Consider the following 17,512-nt stretch of genomic DNA (forward strand, 5'->3'; position numbering starts at 1 on the left):
TAGGTAGTTAACTGTTGAACAGAATCAGCAATGGCATCAATATACGCACCATGGAAGCTGGTTAAGCTTTGGAAAGAAAAGGGTTCCATTCAGATTAAAAGCTTCTCACCCATTGAATCAAGTGAGAACAGAGCTATCCCAGCATGACCACCTCCTCCACGGCTAATGCCCTTCCCACCATACTATTTTTCTGTTCAGTTCATTAACACAACAAAGTTCAATTAGGCATGTTTATTTTTGGCCTGAACTTTGCTTGGTAATTCTTGTTTCTATTTCAATCTTGAAAAAGAGCTTTTTAGTCCTAAAGCCTCCTTGTCTTGCCCAAAAGTGTCAGGCTTTTTTTTTTTCTAACTAGTTTGCAATGGCTTGGAGGAAGAGTGTGTGAATCTGTTCCTATTACAACACTGGTGTAAGAAATCTCCATCTACTAGATAGATACCTATGTGCCCCATAGGGAGAGACAGTCTGGACCCAGATTAGCTTGTTTTCCCCCCTCCCCCCTCCCACCTCCTTATAATTAAAACGGGATCTTACAAATATTTAAACCTGAATCCAATGGGAAGAGGTAATGGACTAGATGGTTCAGGGGCAGTTCTTCCCTCTCCTCTTCCTTCTTGTCCTATTGTGTGTGGGTAGGAAGAATAAATCCCACTTTTCTCCTTGGTCCTACACCTTGACCAGCTCTGTGGGGAGCATGACTGGGTTGTAATGGAATGGATGGAACGAATGACTTTGGTGCCAGCTTGGGTGGGAATTTGAGCAACCTGGTATAGAGGAAATGTCCCTGCACATGGCAGGGCAGGAAAAAGATAACCTTTAAGGTCATTTCCAATGCAAACCATTCTGCAATCCACAGAATCATAGAATCCCAGAATTATAGGGTTGGAAGGGACCTCTGGAGTCCAAGTCCATCTGCCTGCTCGAGCATGTTTGATGATTCTATGAATACCTGTGGAGGATATAGAAGGAGCAATGGCATAAAGTCCTCATTGTCACCTGTGATGCAGTTTGCTGACCATGCTGACAATTCCTCCTCTTCCCAAATGTCACTGTCACTGTTGCACTTCTGAGCTGATGTTTTGGTATCTGTCTGACTAAAGACTTCCAACCTTGCTTTCTTGGCCTCTACACTGGGACTGAGTATTTATTTATTACCAGCCTCACGGTGGGAAAGTTTAATTCTGAAACATGAAAACCTGCTGTTCAGTGGAAGTCCAGGGTCAATAATACTAATTCTCCCAAACACCACTACCATCATTGGCATTGGATCAGAAATGCCTGTGTCTTGGCTGAATACGGGGTTAAATCTGACCCATCAGATCTGGATTAGAGCACCAACACATCATCTTTCAGTCATTTTGTATTTTCCTGCTGGGCCCTTGTGTCTCCTGCACAATCCTTCTCTCATCCCAATTCCTGCCATCATCTTGTCCAGCTGCAGCCATCCAAGCACATCGTGTAGGCCTCTGTTGGTGGCCAGAAGCAGGCAAGAGGAAGCTGCAATTAGGAGCTGGAGGTGAAAATTGCTCAGAATCAACAAAGCTCATCCTGGCACGTATGATTGCACTCCAAAAGTACTTGCACAGAACAAGCCAGTGATGAAGAAACATAGACTACGTAGTTTAAAAAGCTCCCAGCCCAGAGTCAGCATTTCTACCCTGACCTGCCTCATGTATTATTTAGCACGGACTTGTTGATGCGCACTTATATTTTTTTCCCTGTGGAGTTGATGATCTTCCTTCCCCTTAACAGCCTTGCTGCTCTTTCTCTGCACAGACGCCATGATCAGTGGGCTGTGGATGGACCAGGGCTGGGCAAGTTCTCACCACTGGGGTTAAAGAACACAGGGTTAGAGGATGGGCATCATGGCCATACCGGCACTGGCAATGGTAGGGCAATGAAGTGTGCAGCAGAGATGGGAGAGGGGTCTATGGAAGAAAGAAAAGTGGGAGAAGTGCAGTTGGAAGTGAGTGGTGTTAATGAAATATTCAGCAGTGGTGGGCCTAGACGCATTGCCGAAATTGCAGAAGCAGAGATGATTAATATTTAACAGGGTAAGCTGCCACTTGGCTGCTTTCTGCACATAGATTCCACCCCCACGTACACACACACCACCTCCCTCCGACTTCCCACCCTCTAGCTCCCCCAAATTCCATCCTCTGCCACTCTACTCTGACTCAAGCCAATGGATCCCACCACCGTGCTCTGCTTGGGGGAGGTTCTCAGACCCTCCATGAGGTTTGCCCAAGGGAGATCAGGTCCAAGGGCTGCCTGGTGGGAAAAGTGCCAGGATGGGGGGAAGGTAGTCAAGAGAAAGCACATCATTTATTTTTCATGTGGATGGGAGAGCAGGTTGTCCTATTTAGTCACATTAGATGCTCTGTTAACACAACAGGAAGAAAAAAAAAAAAGAAATAGAAAGGATGAATTAATGCTTGCAGCAGAAGGAGGCTGCTCTCTGGTTCTCTGGGCAAACAGGAACTGGTCTTTCAGGGGGTTAAGTGTTTTGGCTCCAGTTGTGTCTCCCATGGGGTAACCCATGTAGGTGATGGACAGCTGAGAAAGGGAACGTGCAAGGCTCTTCGTCAGCTGGTTTGGTGCAGGTGGAATGGCCCTAGGTGTGGACTGATATTAGGTATACAACCACCTACCCCTTCATCTGCAGGGATAGGTGACTCCCTAGAAACTCTCTTCATGAACATCTGCACAGTTTCCTTCTGGTCATTTTGCAAACCCTCCTGAAACTCTTCTCTGCTTGGACACCTCAGGAGATGTGACAGTGTTTGTACTGTTAGTGTGCTCAACAAGCTGTCACTGCATTTTGAGCTTTTTAGAAATCAGTGTCCTTCTATCTGCTGCCTTCTGTTGTGCATTTAGGGAGGTGCTGTTCAATCTAGGAGTCATCTTTGTGTTCAGGATCTGTGATGCCCTTGGTACAGATAAGTCTTAGCCCATTTGTGCAACCTTAGTGTCATAAATCAACTGATTTATTAAACAAAAATTACAAGAATATTTGAGGTCCAGCTACTTACTGGAGTCATTAATTTGAAAATGACTTGGAGTAAATGAGTGTCTGAAGTTGCAACTGGGACTTGGAAAGATGTAGCAAGCCTGAATCGGTACAGATGAGATTTCTGAGAGCAGGTTCGTGTCCCACCACAGGGGTTCTGCAGATATACTCAGTGAGTAAACATGAATCTGTCATGGGACAGGTACGTAGGCTCTGTACAAATTACAGCTTCTTTAAGAGCAAAGTATGTTGTGGAAAGGCTGGTCTTATTCAGCTCTGTCCATGAAATCAGGTAGGAGTGTCCCACTAGAAAGGAAACCAGGATGTTTCAGTGCATTTTGAAAAGCTGAAGAAAACTAAATGAGGGTATGAGAAAAATCACTATACATATTTTCTTTCTCCCCGTATCTTGGTCTGTATTTGAAATGTTAGAAACACTGAAGCACCATCTTGAAGCCTTCTACTTGGCTTCAGTTCCAGGACCAGTTTTCAGGTATTTGAGCCAATTAAGCATCATCATCTAGTCCATTGTCTTCGCTTTTCAGCTCAAGGCAGAGCAGCAGCATACTGGAGGAGCTCTGGCATGCTTCAATGAAATGACTGCCTTTTTCCATGCATGTCAGGATGTGACCCAAAGGAGAGAATGGAAGGTGCCCTGGGGATCCAGGTAGCAGCTCCAAAAGTGGAAGCCAGGGTTGTTCATATCTTACAGGGACAGAATCAACCACTGGACAGAAAGGAAATCATAGACAACGTGGCTACTCGATTAGATATACAGATTAAAGGAAGAGGAGTCAAAGTTGTTGAGGAAATAGGATAAGATGGCCATATGCTTGATGTTCCCCATGCCTCATGGCTGTAGCCCACTCATCCCTTTTGCTGGCATGCCATGGCAAGGGTTAATGGGGATGGATGTAGAACGTGAAAACCAGATGCAGGCAGAAGCTGGGCCGTCTGTGGCAGGAGGAGGAACCCCTGTCGAACGTCCCAGAACTAGTGAGAACAGACAACTTGATTTCTATTGTGTAAGTGGGGATTTGTCCGCAATGGTATAGTAACAACTAGAATTAGAAAGGAAGAAAGAGTGAATTCTTCCTTCATCCCAAGTGTGTTCCCTCCAGGGCAAAGGTCAAGTGCATTGTGTGGCTGTGTTTGGATTCAGAATAAAATAAGTGACAAAGGCGAAAACCTGGGGCATGCACAGGGACTGAATAAAGAGAAGTGTGGGCTAGACACCAGAAACCACTCTCTCACCCTAGGGGTCATTAACATGTGCAATAGGTGACCTCATGACATAGTGCGGGGGCAATAGAGACACTAATGTGAGTCATTTATATGCTGGCTTGAGTGTATTCAGCTATCGATAACAGCATTTTTCTGAGCATAGTGACCAGCTCCTCTGGTAAAATGGAGATGGTCCCACTTGCTCATGCAGTATGCCAGCAGTTACTCTCAGCTGCTCAGCTGTCTTCTCTATTTCTTCATAGGGGAAAAAGGAAAAAATAAAAATAAAAAGGCAATGCACAGATTGTCTCCCTGTTCCATGTGGATTTCATAGACAGAGTCCATTCTGTGCTTGCTAGAGAAAATGCTAGGCAAAGGCTTCATCATAAAGCATGAAATGCTGATGGAGGTGAAATTTGTCCAAAGCTTTTTTAGAGAGAGAATTCACTGACCTAATAAAACTCTGGTAAATGGAGCAGGATGGAGGCCTCAGAAAATTCATCTTTTGTCTTGAAGGTTGTAAACCCCTTGCAGGTAAACATCTGTCTTACCATTCCTCAGCATCTCCCTTTCCCACCTCCTGACTAGCTCAATGCTGGCTGATTCACCCTTAGCCTGCTGCCCAACTTGATACCAAAGTAGGATGCTGCACTGCACAGACCTCACTTTCTTGGCTAAAGAGTGGTTCTGGCATAACAGAAACAGTTGTGGAAGAGGTGAGGGCAGGTGTAGTTTAATTCATGAGAGAGTTTCAGGATGCACTACATATGGAATAAGTTCTAGAAACTCTACAGAGATGCAAGTCCTTATTACATCTCCACTGTCCTTAGTCCTGCTTCCAGCATCTCCAGCATCTGCAAGGAGGCTCTCAAATGACAGCCTTTAGCCTTCTGAAATAGATTAGCTGGCCCCCACTTTGTCTGAAATGAAATCTCCACCAGGGGATGGCTGGTATGTCCCTCTTTTCAGCTGGAACGAGGTGAGGGACTGAGCCTCCTTGTATGAAGTGCTGGTCAGAGAAATGAGCATATACCCTGAACTGAAGGCTAGCCCCATCAATACACACCTCGTAAGCACACTTTGGGCGTGGAGAATTTGCATCTTTGCAGGCATTTCTGCAAAGCAATGCCTGCTAGTTTATCCTAGTTTTGTGAATAACTGTTGCCTGCACCATGGTGCCTTCTCTGTGTGTGTGCACACCTCCCTGCTCCACCACAGTAACAGCTAATCCTACAGGCCAATTTAACAGATTTGGCAGGAATATACAGATCTCAATGACACTGTGATCCTGAACATTTCATGGAAAATAGAAGCCATATGAAGAAACTGATCTCATGAACTTATTGAACGAGGGTCTGTTATCTCAGGCCAGCACTCATCAGGCACCTGAAAATTTGCCCAGTTGAGGCCCTGAATATCCCAAATGCCTGCTTCTTAATTATGTATAAGAGACTCCTGCCACACAATGGAAACTCATTGTGGAGAATATTCATTTAGCTGGTGGCCCACCAAGCGTTTGGTCTTCCTCCAGGATGAAGCACCTGTCCTGTGTGCAGCTTCAGTACAAAATCAAGTCTTCTCCTCTACTTGCCAAGAAGAAGAAGATGCACGAATGGAGGAAAATGTGATGGTGAACAGAAGAGCAACTATTTTCTGTCCTATCCTGAGTCTTAGCGCTTAGGGTGAGTTTTCACTACCGTAAAACACAGTGAAGAGCTTCTCTAGCACTATGACACAGCTTCAGGCTTGACCAAAAGAGTTCCTTAGACTACTGACTGATTTCACTTATTTATTTATTAGCCAAGGGCTCCTTTGAGGTCCTATCATCTCTTTCTCAACTGAATTTCAGATAACCTTTCTTCGAGCTCAGACTCTTTGTAGCTGGCCAGTTTTAAAGATCGTTTTGAGCTGCAAACTTCAGATTTGAAGCTGGATTTGGGTTTGGGATTTTGGTTCTGACCTATTTCATTCTGTGATACAGCTACTCTCAGAAGACTTGGGATGTTCTTGGGAAAGTTAATTTCAAAATTATAGGAATAAATGATGTCAGATGGCTTTACACACTTGCTTTGGTGCAGCGTCTGATGCACGGACTCACATGTGAATGATCCAAATAATTTATTACAAGTTCTCACATCACGTATATACCTTCACAAGTTTTCTTTTTCTAGCTTTCCCATCCACCCCTACAACTTTCCCATCCACCTTTACATGTGAACAGAGCATTCTACAAAACACACTTCAACCTTCACACAGGCGCTTATCCAATCAGAGCCGTGAGACATTCTCTCTTCTTCAAGAGGTGTCCTTGGTTCTCATGCTGTTTATCTTGCTCCACAGCTTCTGCTCTGAACAGTTTTTCTTGTATTCCCACACTTTGGATCTTCATGAATAGTAGATCTCTGGACCGCTGAGTCTGGGTTGAAGAAGATAAAATTCTGCCCAGCAGTTTCATCTTTGATGGTTATGATAGAAACACAGCCCCAGAGGGGCTTGATCTTTGCCCTGTTATCAAGATTTTTTCACGGTACATTGGAAAAGGCTTCTTGGAGGTCTTGATAGAAACTGTGGAGAAAAGCTATCAAGAATTGCCATACTAACTCCCCCGGCCTCAGCAAAGGTGCTGCAGGGTGAACTGTTTGGAAACAATTAACATGCTCTTATACCAACATGACCTTTGAGAGTGCCAAGCATCTTCTATGGGGCCTGTAACTCAAGCATTAATAATGGATTACCAAAATCAACCAGCTGCAAGGGAACCACTTCTCCCTGCTTAGATAATTCTCCTCCCAGAGAAGAGCTATTGATTTTGATACTGATTCCTTCCTCCCTCGTGGAAGGGCTACACCCCACCATTGCTATCTGTGACAGTGAGCTCTCTCCTGATCACACCCACCACACACATCAGCCACGTTTCTCTGCACCAGCAATAGAGACACCCCTCCAACACAACTGAGACTGCTGCTAAAAGCAATGCGCACTTCTATTTTCTCACCAGATGATTCAGTCAGCTTTGCACTTCAGCAGCTGTTTCCCACTGGTCTGCAACAAGTAACATCTCTGAGCACTGTGGAACTGGTTAGACCCACATCAACTTTGCGGCATCCATAGTACAAAGAATATGGATGAAAATCATTTTGGATGATGCAAGCTGGCTTGTGCAAGCACCCTCATATGCTTGTTCTCTTGTATCACTTCCTTCATCCTTTCTGCTCTAAATCCATGTTTGTGTTTTACTGCTTGTGTTGGAAGTGGTCTTGGGAAACTGCTCTAGTTGGCTGTGTTTGAGCAGAAGGATTGGACCAGATGGACACAGAGGACCCTTCCCATCTCAGCTGTACTGTTCCAGTTGCTGGATTTGAGATGGAGTTCTGGGTTCCTTTATGACTTGCTAAAGCTGCAGTCCCTGCAGGGGATGGAAGGAAAATGAGGACCTTGAGCTTGTTTACATCTTAATTAAGAACTGAAAACTTGTTTCCGTTTGGTCTTAGGCCAGTCAGAAATAGGAATCACTTGTAAGTGTGTGTTAGCTGTAAACAAAAATCTTATTTTTGTCTGTTTTCCAGAGGAAAGCGGGGCAGGGAAGGTGAGGGGGAGAATGGAAGGTATGTCATCACAATGCGTGTGTCACTTACCTTTACACCCAGTGATATATGAACTTGTTGGCCACCTTCAACTGTGTTTAACTGCGGTTGGTAGAAGTGGTCTAAAAGATACAATAAAATAAAGCAATTGGATGCAGCACCACAAGCCCATGAACAGACTGAGATAAGGCAAGCCTGCAGCATGTGTTCAACCTTAATGAGACACTGGAGAATCCAGCTGCTGGGAAAGCTCTGGGTGTGGGGCGGCTTCAAGTCTGAGTTCACACTGCTCCAGACATCAGAGAAGCCAACTACAAGAGGCAAACCTGTGGGGAATTGGGCTTCATTAGTACCTCTGCTTGTGGAGTAACTTGTTTTCTTGGAGCATCTTTCATCTCTTTTTGGACACAAGACGTGGAAACAAAAGGCTGGATTCATGGCGGGGCTTAGTGCTGCTACAGTATGGTGGGAGCAAGGATCCTCTTCCAGACAGCGTGCTGGAATCCAACAGGGACGATATCTGAGCTGTGGCTGTGTGGATGGGTGCTGAGCCCTCAAGCTGGGTGAGGGAGCCCTCAGACTAGATAGGAAGAGGAGGCTTGTGAATCAGGCCCGAGGAATACCTGTAAACCCTCTTTTATACTAGAAACCTCAAAATGAGATGTTGAGAGCATGAAACTTCTTTCTGAGAAGAGTGACCGAAACAAACAGCTGAAATAAGTCCATGTTGCAGGTAGAAAGGAAGCCCTGGAATTTGCTGTTCTAAGGTATAAAAGCTATTTTGACAAAATAAACACCCCCCTCCCCTCCGTAATCTTATCTGCTACGATCATTTTGCCTCCTGGTAGATCCGTCCTCCACAGACATGTCTTCAAAAATGAATTGTATTCAACTTCTCTATGAAGTTTCATTATGATGTTACTGTTAATAGACCATAAAGCAACAAATCTATGACCCTAAATTCCAGAATCTGCAAAAACTGCTCTTACTTGGCTCCTGTCCATCTACTGATGTGCCCAACCATGGGCTACTCATTGCCATGAGCTTCTGGCTCTCCGCAAGCTTGGCTGCTCACCATGTAGCAGCAGGATGCAGAGAGGCAGCTCACATATGAAATCCTTGCCCAGAGTCAGATGGTAAGATGGGAAATCCAATCATTTTATACCGGCCAGTGAGTGAACACTGCTGAGCATATGGGTAAGTCAATAATTGGCTTTAATTAAGTAAAAGTTCTTTCATTAATATCTTTTTAAATGGATACTCTACAAAATCTGCCTGGGGGAAATCTCAGGATTAGAAAAGCCTTATGGTATATATTACTGCAATATAACTGGGTTAGGTTGAGATACCAGCAGGGTGCGCATAGGAGGGAATGGGGGGAGTATTTGGACAGAGACTCATTATCTGCTCTGGACTGAAAGGAACAAGAATATTAGCTTAACCTAAACCTGAGCAAGTCAGATAGATATTTTTGAAGGTAAAAGTACAGTCTGTGGAAGTCTTACGGCTAAACCAGATACTGATTACTTCTGCTATCCATCTTACATCACTCATTGTGTCCTGCAGATGGTGTGGTGGAAGCACAGCTGAACCACAATATTCCCACCAAGCTCGATTCGAAGCACCTTATCTCACTCGGGAGTTTCACCATGGTCCATGGGCTGACCACTGACATCTATCATTTGAAGCTAGAAAATGTCACCCCAGGCCCACCTACCATGCTTTGGAGGGTGTTGAGATGGTAAATGCCTTTTCTTCTGAGCCAAGGCAAGATTTTGGTCCAATATCAGCAAGTTGACACGTGCTCCAGAGTGCCAATGTCAAACCAAACAGCAAGTACCATCCAATCACGCATCATGAGCATGCATCAGTGGCATTTTCAGTCTAGCTCCACACGAAACGTAGACACAAGAAGAACAGACATGTTGGTTTCTTCAGGTGAAAAGACAAGCACTGGAAGGAGGGACCCTATCCCCAAAGTGAGCTCATACTCAGAAGGGTGCCAAGGGTTTGTGTATTTCTATGAGCAGTGTCTTCTGGTTTCAGGCTCCATTTCCCTTCAGATCCAAATGGAAAAGGCTGCGTAATCTTCAGACTGATGCTTTTTATTTTTTAAAGGGAATGGTGTTAGAAAGTGTTGGCGGTCTCTTCCTCAGTATTGGCTGCGACAGTCCAGGAGTGGAAGGCTTCTGATTAACACATTGTGCACGTAACCTGACATGTTGCCCAGTTTTAATATGCTCTTTTATCAGGTCATGCTGTCCCTTTGAAGGTTCTTTGCATATTGCCAGAGCACAATATCTACAAACAACTCCTGCTTCTTCCCTTCTCAGTTACTTACACCCATGTTGACAATTTAAATACTGCATCGCCTGATCACCCACGAGTTTCTCTTTTGACTTGTCTTCTCAAATTAAAAGCAAAACAAAGTTAAACAGGAGGCTTCTTCAATGAGACTTACAATTATGGAAACCATGACCAACCTAAATGATAAATCTGGCATCTCCTCCTTCATGAGCTGACTTTTACTTGCCTGAAACATACTGATGCTAGGCTGGTGCTCACTGCAATTTGCATTACTGTAAGTAACCAAAATTCTTGCTTCAACTCATTTGTTTAGTGCAATTTCAAAAATATGAATTTAAACAAACCAGGAATCTTTATTCCCAAATGAGAGTTTGCATAGGGCAAAATAATAGTGAGTAATAGTTTGAGCAGCAACTGGGGCAATTGTATGCACCATCAAAGGATCTTTGTGGCCATAGATCTGCATTTTTATCTCTATGCAATGGTGTGGACTTGTCTCTTCTTAATAAAGCCCTAAAGGCTAATTTTCACTGACTATTATGGATCAAGGAATATTCTGTTTATGAACATTTTACTTCAGCCAAATACAAACTGTTGGACTCAGTGAGCCTCATGGTCTGCAGTGTAGAAAATATTAACCTATCCTCCAATTTTAGCCTTGTGGAGGTGAGAAGCCTTCATTGCAACTGATGAAAAAGAACAGTTCCTTTGGCAGGCAGTTGTTTCCATCCATCCTGTGTATCTGATTCAGGATGGGTGAAGCAGCTTTGGGCAGCACTCCCTACTGGTCCAGGAGGATGCTGGAGTTATTTTCCTGAGTCACACCCAGTGCTCCCCCTTCAGTTAGCGTTTCTCATGCCAACTCCCTTCAAGCTCCTTTAAAATCCAGCTGTCCCTCACAATACTGTTCTATCATTTTTTTTCACACTATTTCTGTCACATCTGGCAGCTCCTTGTGCCGGGACTGGCACTTCTTCTCATCCTGGTAAGCTCGTGCAACCAAAGGCTGAGATCTAATCAGTGGCCAAGTCACCTGCCTACGATCCCAATGAAAATGCTCTGGAAAACACAGCTGGAGGGTTAATGAATTGGCCAAGCCCAGTGTCAGAGCATGCAAGGCTAGATGTAACTTGTGCTGGTTTTCATCTCTCTTTTTCCTGGTGCTGCAAGAGAAGACAAGGCAGATCCTTTGCGTGCTCCAGAAGATCTTTGCCTCTCCAAGGATCCCCCAGCAAATCTCAATGGGTCCCTGCATGCTTCCATCTCGGGCAGAGGTGGAAGCCAACGTCCTGACTCAACGCATCTAAAAAGGAGCAATCCTACAGCCAACAACTTCTCCTTTCACCCCTGCCTAGGGCTGACCCCGTAGCACTGACTACCTCTTCTGTTGAAAGCAGCTAGATTTTGGCATGCTCCTGTAAGGAAACCCTTTTTTCTTTTCCTCTTCTTCTTCTCCTGCATTTTGATGGGGCTGGAGATCTCTCGGAGGAAGACGCTCTTCCCTTTTTATCAATTAGGAGCACACACGCGCTCTCTCGCTCCCTCTCCCACCCCTACTCTGCTTTCCTCCCAGCTCCCCTTGGCTGCTGATTTCAGACAAAGATGTGTGAGTTCTTTGATCTGCCTGGCAGCCACCGCTGGGGGATTGGCTTGGAGGTTAATTACACACAGGCTGTCTCCAGCTGTGGCAGGAGCCATTCGGCTGGAGAGGGAGCTGTCCCTTCTCCCCCCTCCAGCTACAAACTTCAAGGGGACAGGAGGGCAAGGAAGGTACCACTGAAACCCCTTTTGATATGACAAACGGGCTCCTTGCTTGCCTCTCTGGTTCTTGTTTTGTTTGTCTAACTGGTACTTGAAATATGGATGAGCTCTCAGTCCTGAGGGCCCAGCCACTGTCTTAAAACCAACTGGAGTTTTGCTCTCCTGTCTGTCTTTCTCTGCCTGTCCACGTGTCCTTGTCCAGCAGCCCTCTGCCCACATGCCCATGACTAAGCCCGGCTCTCAAGGAGAAGCAAAACCTGGACCCCGTGTTTGAGCAGCTGTGCAGAGATGAGGAGCCTCATCTGCTGGAGGAGAGATGAGTTGGTGGCTGGTGCCCGGGAGGTTTGCATTCTGTCAGTTCCCCTCTCTGTGCCTGAAATACTCAGAGATTTTCTTCTGTTTATTCTTCTCTTAAAGCCACTTGAATCCCTCTGTGCCTCGGTTTTCCAATCTTCATAATAAAAGCAAAATGCATTTATCTGCTCCTCAGGGTTGGATTGAGGCTGATTGATTTGCTTGTCAAACATCCCAAACTAAATAGTGTGGCACAAGAGAGCTGTTGGTATAATCCCTCTGCATTAGCAAAATCCCTCTCAAAAGGAGCTTACACAGATGCTTCAAGGCAGGTATAGATGGATTTCAGATGCTTTTCAGTGGCTCCTAGGCATCTCTCTTGGCCTCTGAACTCTCACATGATATTTAAGTGTGGGGCTGAGGTCCCCATGCAGTGAGATCTGCAGCTGACAACAATCTGCATCCTAAGGACATCACACAACCTAGACTAGACCTATCCAGGAGTGCAAACTCATATTCAGATCTGCACTCCCTTCTGTGCAGAATAAGGGCAAAATTCAAATTTCTCATTTAAACAATGTATCTGTAGTTGTCAAGAACAACAGCCAGCTTGATTGCATGTCAGTGGAAGCCATCAACTATTTGCAGCAAAACATGCCTGTCTTGAGACCTTGCCTGAAGCCAACATGCTGCTGTGCTCATCTGGATTGTGAACAGATCTGGGAGCCAAAAGGCAGAAAGCTCACTTGTGCACTACCATATTGCTGACTAGTAGAAATTTGAGTGCAAGGACCTGTGGGTCTGTAGCAGAAATACTAAGTCATGTCCTGAACCAGTGATTGAGCACCTGGTGGGAAGGCAGAGCCAACCCAGGGGAGCTCAGGTGCATGCAATGTACCTGAGTGACCAGAATGGTGGAGCCAGGATCCACCCCTTCCCAGTCCTCATTTAAGGGTTGGCACTGAAGGCAAGGATATCTTGCTGGAGATTTCTGCTTACTGGAGGTCTTCTGAGGGTATAAGTAGCTTATTTTCTTTGTTTCTGTGCCTACTGCTGTTGTATTTGAGCAAACCCTCACTTGCTGCTGCCTGGGTCCTTGCTGCTCTGCTGTTACTGCTGCTCTTTCTGTTATGTTGTGGAGTCCTACATGCATCCCTTTGGCATTTGAGCTGGTGGGGCAGTTGTCTTGCACAGATACTAATCTTGTGTCTAATACTGATGTCCTGGTTAAATAAAGAGTTGTAGCTGAGCTTCCCCTTTCATTCCTGTTTCCTCCCTCATAAGCTGCTGGGTGGAGGAGAAGCAGCTGAACTACTGTCACCTTTCATCCCCAGAGCCACTCATGGGAGATAAGGGACTGGGAGTGGCACCCAGGACTGTATGTGTCCTGGTGGGAAGAGACTATGCATCCTATGGAATGAGGCATGTGAGGTCATACACAACTCAGCCCGCTGTGTTGAGGAGTTGCTCTGTGCTTGCAGGGCTTTTCACAGGTTTGTGATGAGTAGGGATACCACTGACATTCTACAAAATGTTCTTTTTCCTTGAGTGACAGCTGGAACTGACACTTGGAAGCTGCTCAACAGCTCCAAGGAATGAGGCTAGTTGGAGGATACAGACATACAGCCTCCAGCTGCAGGCAGGATGGAACTGATGTCAGTCAGCCTCAAGTGCTACTCAGGGCTGATGGCACTGGGTCTGCATGGGTGAAACACGGAGTAACATTCTCCCCTCCCTCATGTCTGCGACATGATAATGAGTGACAATCAGCTGTCCCTGCTTGTGCTGTCCAGACCTTCTTAATGTGATGCATAGGTGACAACCTGTTGTGATACCCTCTCCTATTGGCAAAGCTGCTGGGGGACAGGGGACTGGTGCTTGAAGGTTCTTTGGAGACAACATTGAGGATTGGCATACACCTCCTTGGGGTCTGCTGAGAAGGCTGAAAGGCAGATGTCTGCATGAACCAAGTGTCTCCACACCCACTCCTCAAACAAAATCCATTTCCTTTCTTACTCCTTGCAGTAGAGCTCATAATAATTTAACAAATAAGGGTATCTACTTATACTGAATTAACACTGTTTCAGTGTTTCTCTTGGTCTTCTGGGAGGACTTTCCCATTTCTCATGATATAGTTTGTCTTCTGAGTGGCTATTCCATGTGTTGTTCTAGCCCTTTAAGATCTAAAGGTTGTTTGACACAGTAAACATCCCAAAATCATCTCAGGCAGAGAGGTTTGGGGCTGCGTAAGAAAACATCAGCTTTTGTTTGGCCCTGGAGTAATTGTGATACTCTCCTCCTGGAACATGTGAATTTGGGGACTTGGGCTATTTCATGAAAGTTTGAAGCTTGTTGGAGGATGGAGTGGAGTTGTGAAGTCTGCAGAGCATCTGGTATTTGCTTTGTGACTTGTGATGGTTGGATATCATACTCCAGCCCTAGGTAAGTTAGAGACTGCTGGCATCCCAGCCAGCAATCTCATGGATACAGGCACTATGAAGTAGTTGTGTTGGGAATGAGCAGTGGATGAACAAACTCAGCCTTGTGAGTTTACTTCTCTTCAATACAGTGTGATTCTACCTCATGTTAAATCTAGAAGATGCTACTTCTGCAAATCTCACACACCTGTTGCAGCCCAACAATGCTGTCCAGCAGAGATAACTACAAAAATTACATATCCTTGGCTTGCTGACCACCTCTGGATGACATGTGAATATCTAGGAAACTTTTGCCTATAAATCCATTTTGATAGAGTATAGAACATACTTGTAACTACTAATTCCCCATTGTGAATTCGATTTCTTGGAGTGTTTCTCCTCAAGCTGTCTGCAAATGAATGTACTCAACAGTATCTCTAAAAAGACTTCTTTGTTTTTGTCTGGCTGAAGAACTTCTGTGACTGTAGGGCAGCTGGTTGGGAAGGATCTATGGAGGCAAGTCTGCTTGGAGGGTTCAAACATGCAATGAGTTGTATGAAAGCAGGTCTCCAGCAGTGTGTAGGAAGGCATGGGTATAGAAATAATCTTCACTGGGGTTATGAAGGTCAACAGTGCCCATAAGAGCATCATGTTGGGGCAGAAAGAAGGGTTCAAGCTCTTCTGGCATGAAGTCAGGAAAGCTCTCACTGGAGCTGCCTTCCTCCTGCCAACTTATGTAAGCACTTCTTCCCTGCATTTTCCCTTAAGTCACATCTCTCAGCTTGTGCTAGGTGACACATCTCACTGCTCGTAAGCACTGCTGCACCTGCTTGCTCTGAAGTAAGGGGGGCCCTGAGAGCAAATCCCCCCAGGGAGGTCTCATCCAGAGAGGGAATGGTTAATCTCCTGAAGCTATGAACCCTGGTGGGCCTTTTTTTCTGCAATAATGAGAAGTGGAGTGTGCACATTGCAGTGTGATTATTACCTGTTTATTTTTTCATGAGGCTTCTCCGCTGTATGTCACTCTGGTGTCATCATCTGTAAACACATTGATTTAACCATTACTTTGGAACAGCACTCGCCTGCTCCGCAGACTGGATACCTGTCCCCTGAGGGCACCAGGAGTGACAGAGAGGGCTGAGAGCTCATCCTTGGGCTCTGCTTCGCTCTCTGCAGTACTCATCTCTCTTCTCTACTCTTCCTCTTTGCCCTCTCATCCACCTCCTCTTTCCATTCAGCTTTCTGCTCCCTTTGTTTTGGCCACCAGCCCCATCTGCTGCCCCAGCCTCATGCTCTGAAGATGCAGCAGCAGCTTGGAACATCCCACCTGCAGACATCCCATGAGGAACAGCACCTGGTGATCTTCACCTCCCCTCCTCTGAAGGTGTGTGAGCAATCCAACCTGTACCTTCTGCATCGTGGAACAGGCTGCCCAGGGAGGTGGTGGAGTCATTGTCCCTGGAGATATTCAAGAAAAGGGTAAATGTGGCACTGAGGGACATGGTGGGAATGGGTTGATGGTTGGACTAGGTGATCTTAGTGGTCCTTTTCAGCCTTGATGATTTTGAGATTTAGGGAAAGCGTGGTTGCTGAATGGAACATCCTAAGAAGGTATCCCAGGGAGGTCCCTGAGTTGCTTCTCCCTGGATAACAAGGGAACTGACCAGCTCATTTCTAGACTATTAACCATTAGCATAATTAACCACTAGAGGTCTGAAACTGTACCACTCACGTCTGCAGGTGGTGGCATATGGAGCACCTGGGCACTGCTCTGCCTTCAGTCAGCCTGAGCTGGGAATTAGGTACCGTTATAAGGCTAACATCCACCCACTATGGATTTGGAAGAGTTGGGGGAAGCTTTCAGAAACCAACCAAGCATTAGTGCCTAGAGTGTTTGTAGGGTTATATCTACCTGAAGTCATGAGTGAGACTTTCCTCTTTTGTCCTGCCTGTGTGTCTGTAAAACCCCACCCCGCAGGGAAGGGAGCTTTCCCCAGGCTGTGTGCAAATTAGAGATGTATTGAGTTAGGAGGGCTGGCTGGTGGATCTGTCATATTGTACATGCTGCCATGTATGCTATAAAGGACTCGATTCAGACCTTTACACCTTAAGTGAGTACAAGGGGCTTAATGTGCAGGGCTATGAAGCAGCCAAAACTGCTGAAGAACAGCCCTCTGTGCCAGTATTTTAGTTTCATGGTGGTGTTTCTTGCCACAGCTACTGCACTCTACTCCTTCATGCAGTGCTCTTTAGAGCCAGCCAGGCTCAAAGCCAGTGGTGCCTGTCTTCACTGCCATGCTGGTGCAGAGGGAAAGCCTAAGGAGAGGCAGAGGACATTTTGATTTATTTTTATGACTTCCACAGACAAACTTGGAGAGGAAAAAATGGGGAAGAATCTCAGAACATTGAACCCTTTTAATAAATTAACTTCACTGGTTCTTCCCTGTTGTGATGCCCATGGCGGACAAGCACCAGGAAGACTCCTGGCTCCTCAGTCATGCCCCACCAGTGCACTAGTTTGTTTTGGGCTTACCTTGGAGGAAGGGCCCAGAAGGACAACAGGCTGTGAAGCAGAGTCAGGGACATCCCAGGGTGATGCTGTGGCACTCTGAGCCACGTTTCATTCTTTGAGTGGCATAAAGGTCACCAGGAGGCATGCCCAAGTGACGTTCTCCATCAGAGGGGTGAGGACTGCCAAGGTGGTCTTGGCTGTCTTCACATGAGTGCTGCCTGCTGAAGTGTCATCATGCTAAGTGATGCCAGCTGTTTCTTCAGCCCTCAGTCACATCAAGTTGCTGCTCTTGGGCTCTGCTTTGCTCTAGAAGTTATTCAGTGTGCTGTGAGCTGCTTCTTTACTTGCTCAGAGCAGCCCCTACTCCACCTCTGCAGTGCTATGCACACGAATCCATTAAAGC

At 45.8% G+C, this 17,512-nt stretch overlaps 1 protein-coding gene and 1 long non-coding RNA gene across 9 annotated transcripts in view; one reads left to right on the forward strand and one right to left on the reverse strand.

The window, feature by feature from the left end:
• LOC149916001 (uncharacterized) overlaps positions 1 to 17,512 on the forward strand; it is a 41,183-nt gene that overhangs the window by 3,191 nt on the left and 20,480 nt on the right. The window contains exons 1-2 of one of the 8 annotated variants that reach the window (XR_016471053.1): positions 8,251 to 8,585; positions 9,385 to 12,409. The exons of 4 other annotated variants lie outside the window; for them this stretch is intronic. Coding sequence is in view for 1 of the 4 variants with exons in the window: in XM_090150198.1 (XP_090006324.1) it covers positions 9,385 to 9,559 (175 nt within the window). In the remaining 3 variants the exon portion in view is untranslated. 3 more of the 8 variants (XR_016471048.1, XR_016471051.1, XM_090150198.1) reach the window with 3 other exon arrangements.
• On the reverse strand, positions 7,560 to 8,119 carry LOC149916002 (uncharacterized). Its single transcript, XR_016471055.1, has 3 exons — positions 8,032 to 8,119; positions 7,870 to 7,940; positions 7,560 to 7,640 (listed from the first exon to the last, which is right to left on the reverse strand). It is a non-coding gene; the product is annotated as an uncharacterized LOC149916002 (long non-coding RNA).

The sequence above is a fragment of the Phasianus colchicus genome, chromosome 14 (genome assembly GCF_987193195.1).
Source record: "Phasianus colchicus chromosome 14, bPhaCol1.hap1.1, whole genome shotgun sequence".
Classification (NCBI taxonomy): Eukaryota; Metazoa; Chordata; class Aves; order Galliformes; family Phasianidae; genus Phasianus; species Phasianus colchicus.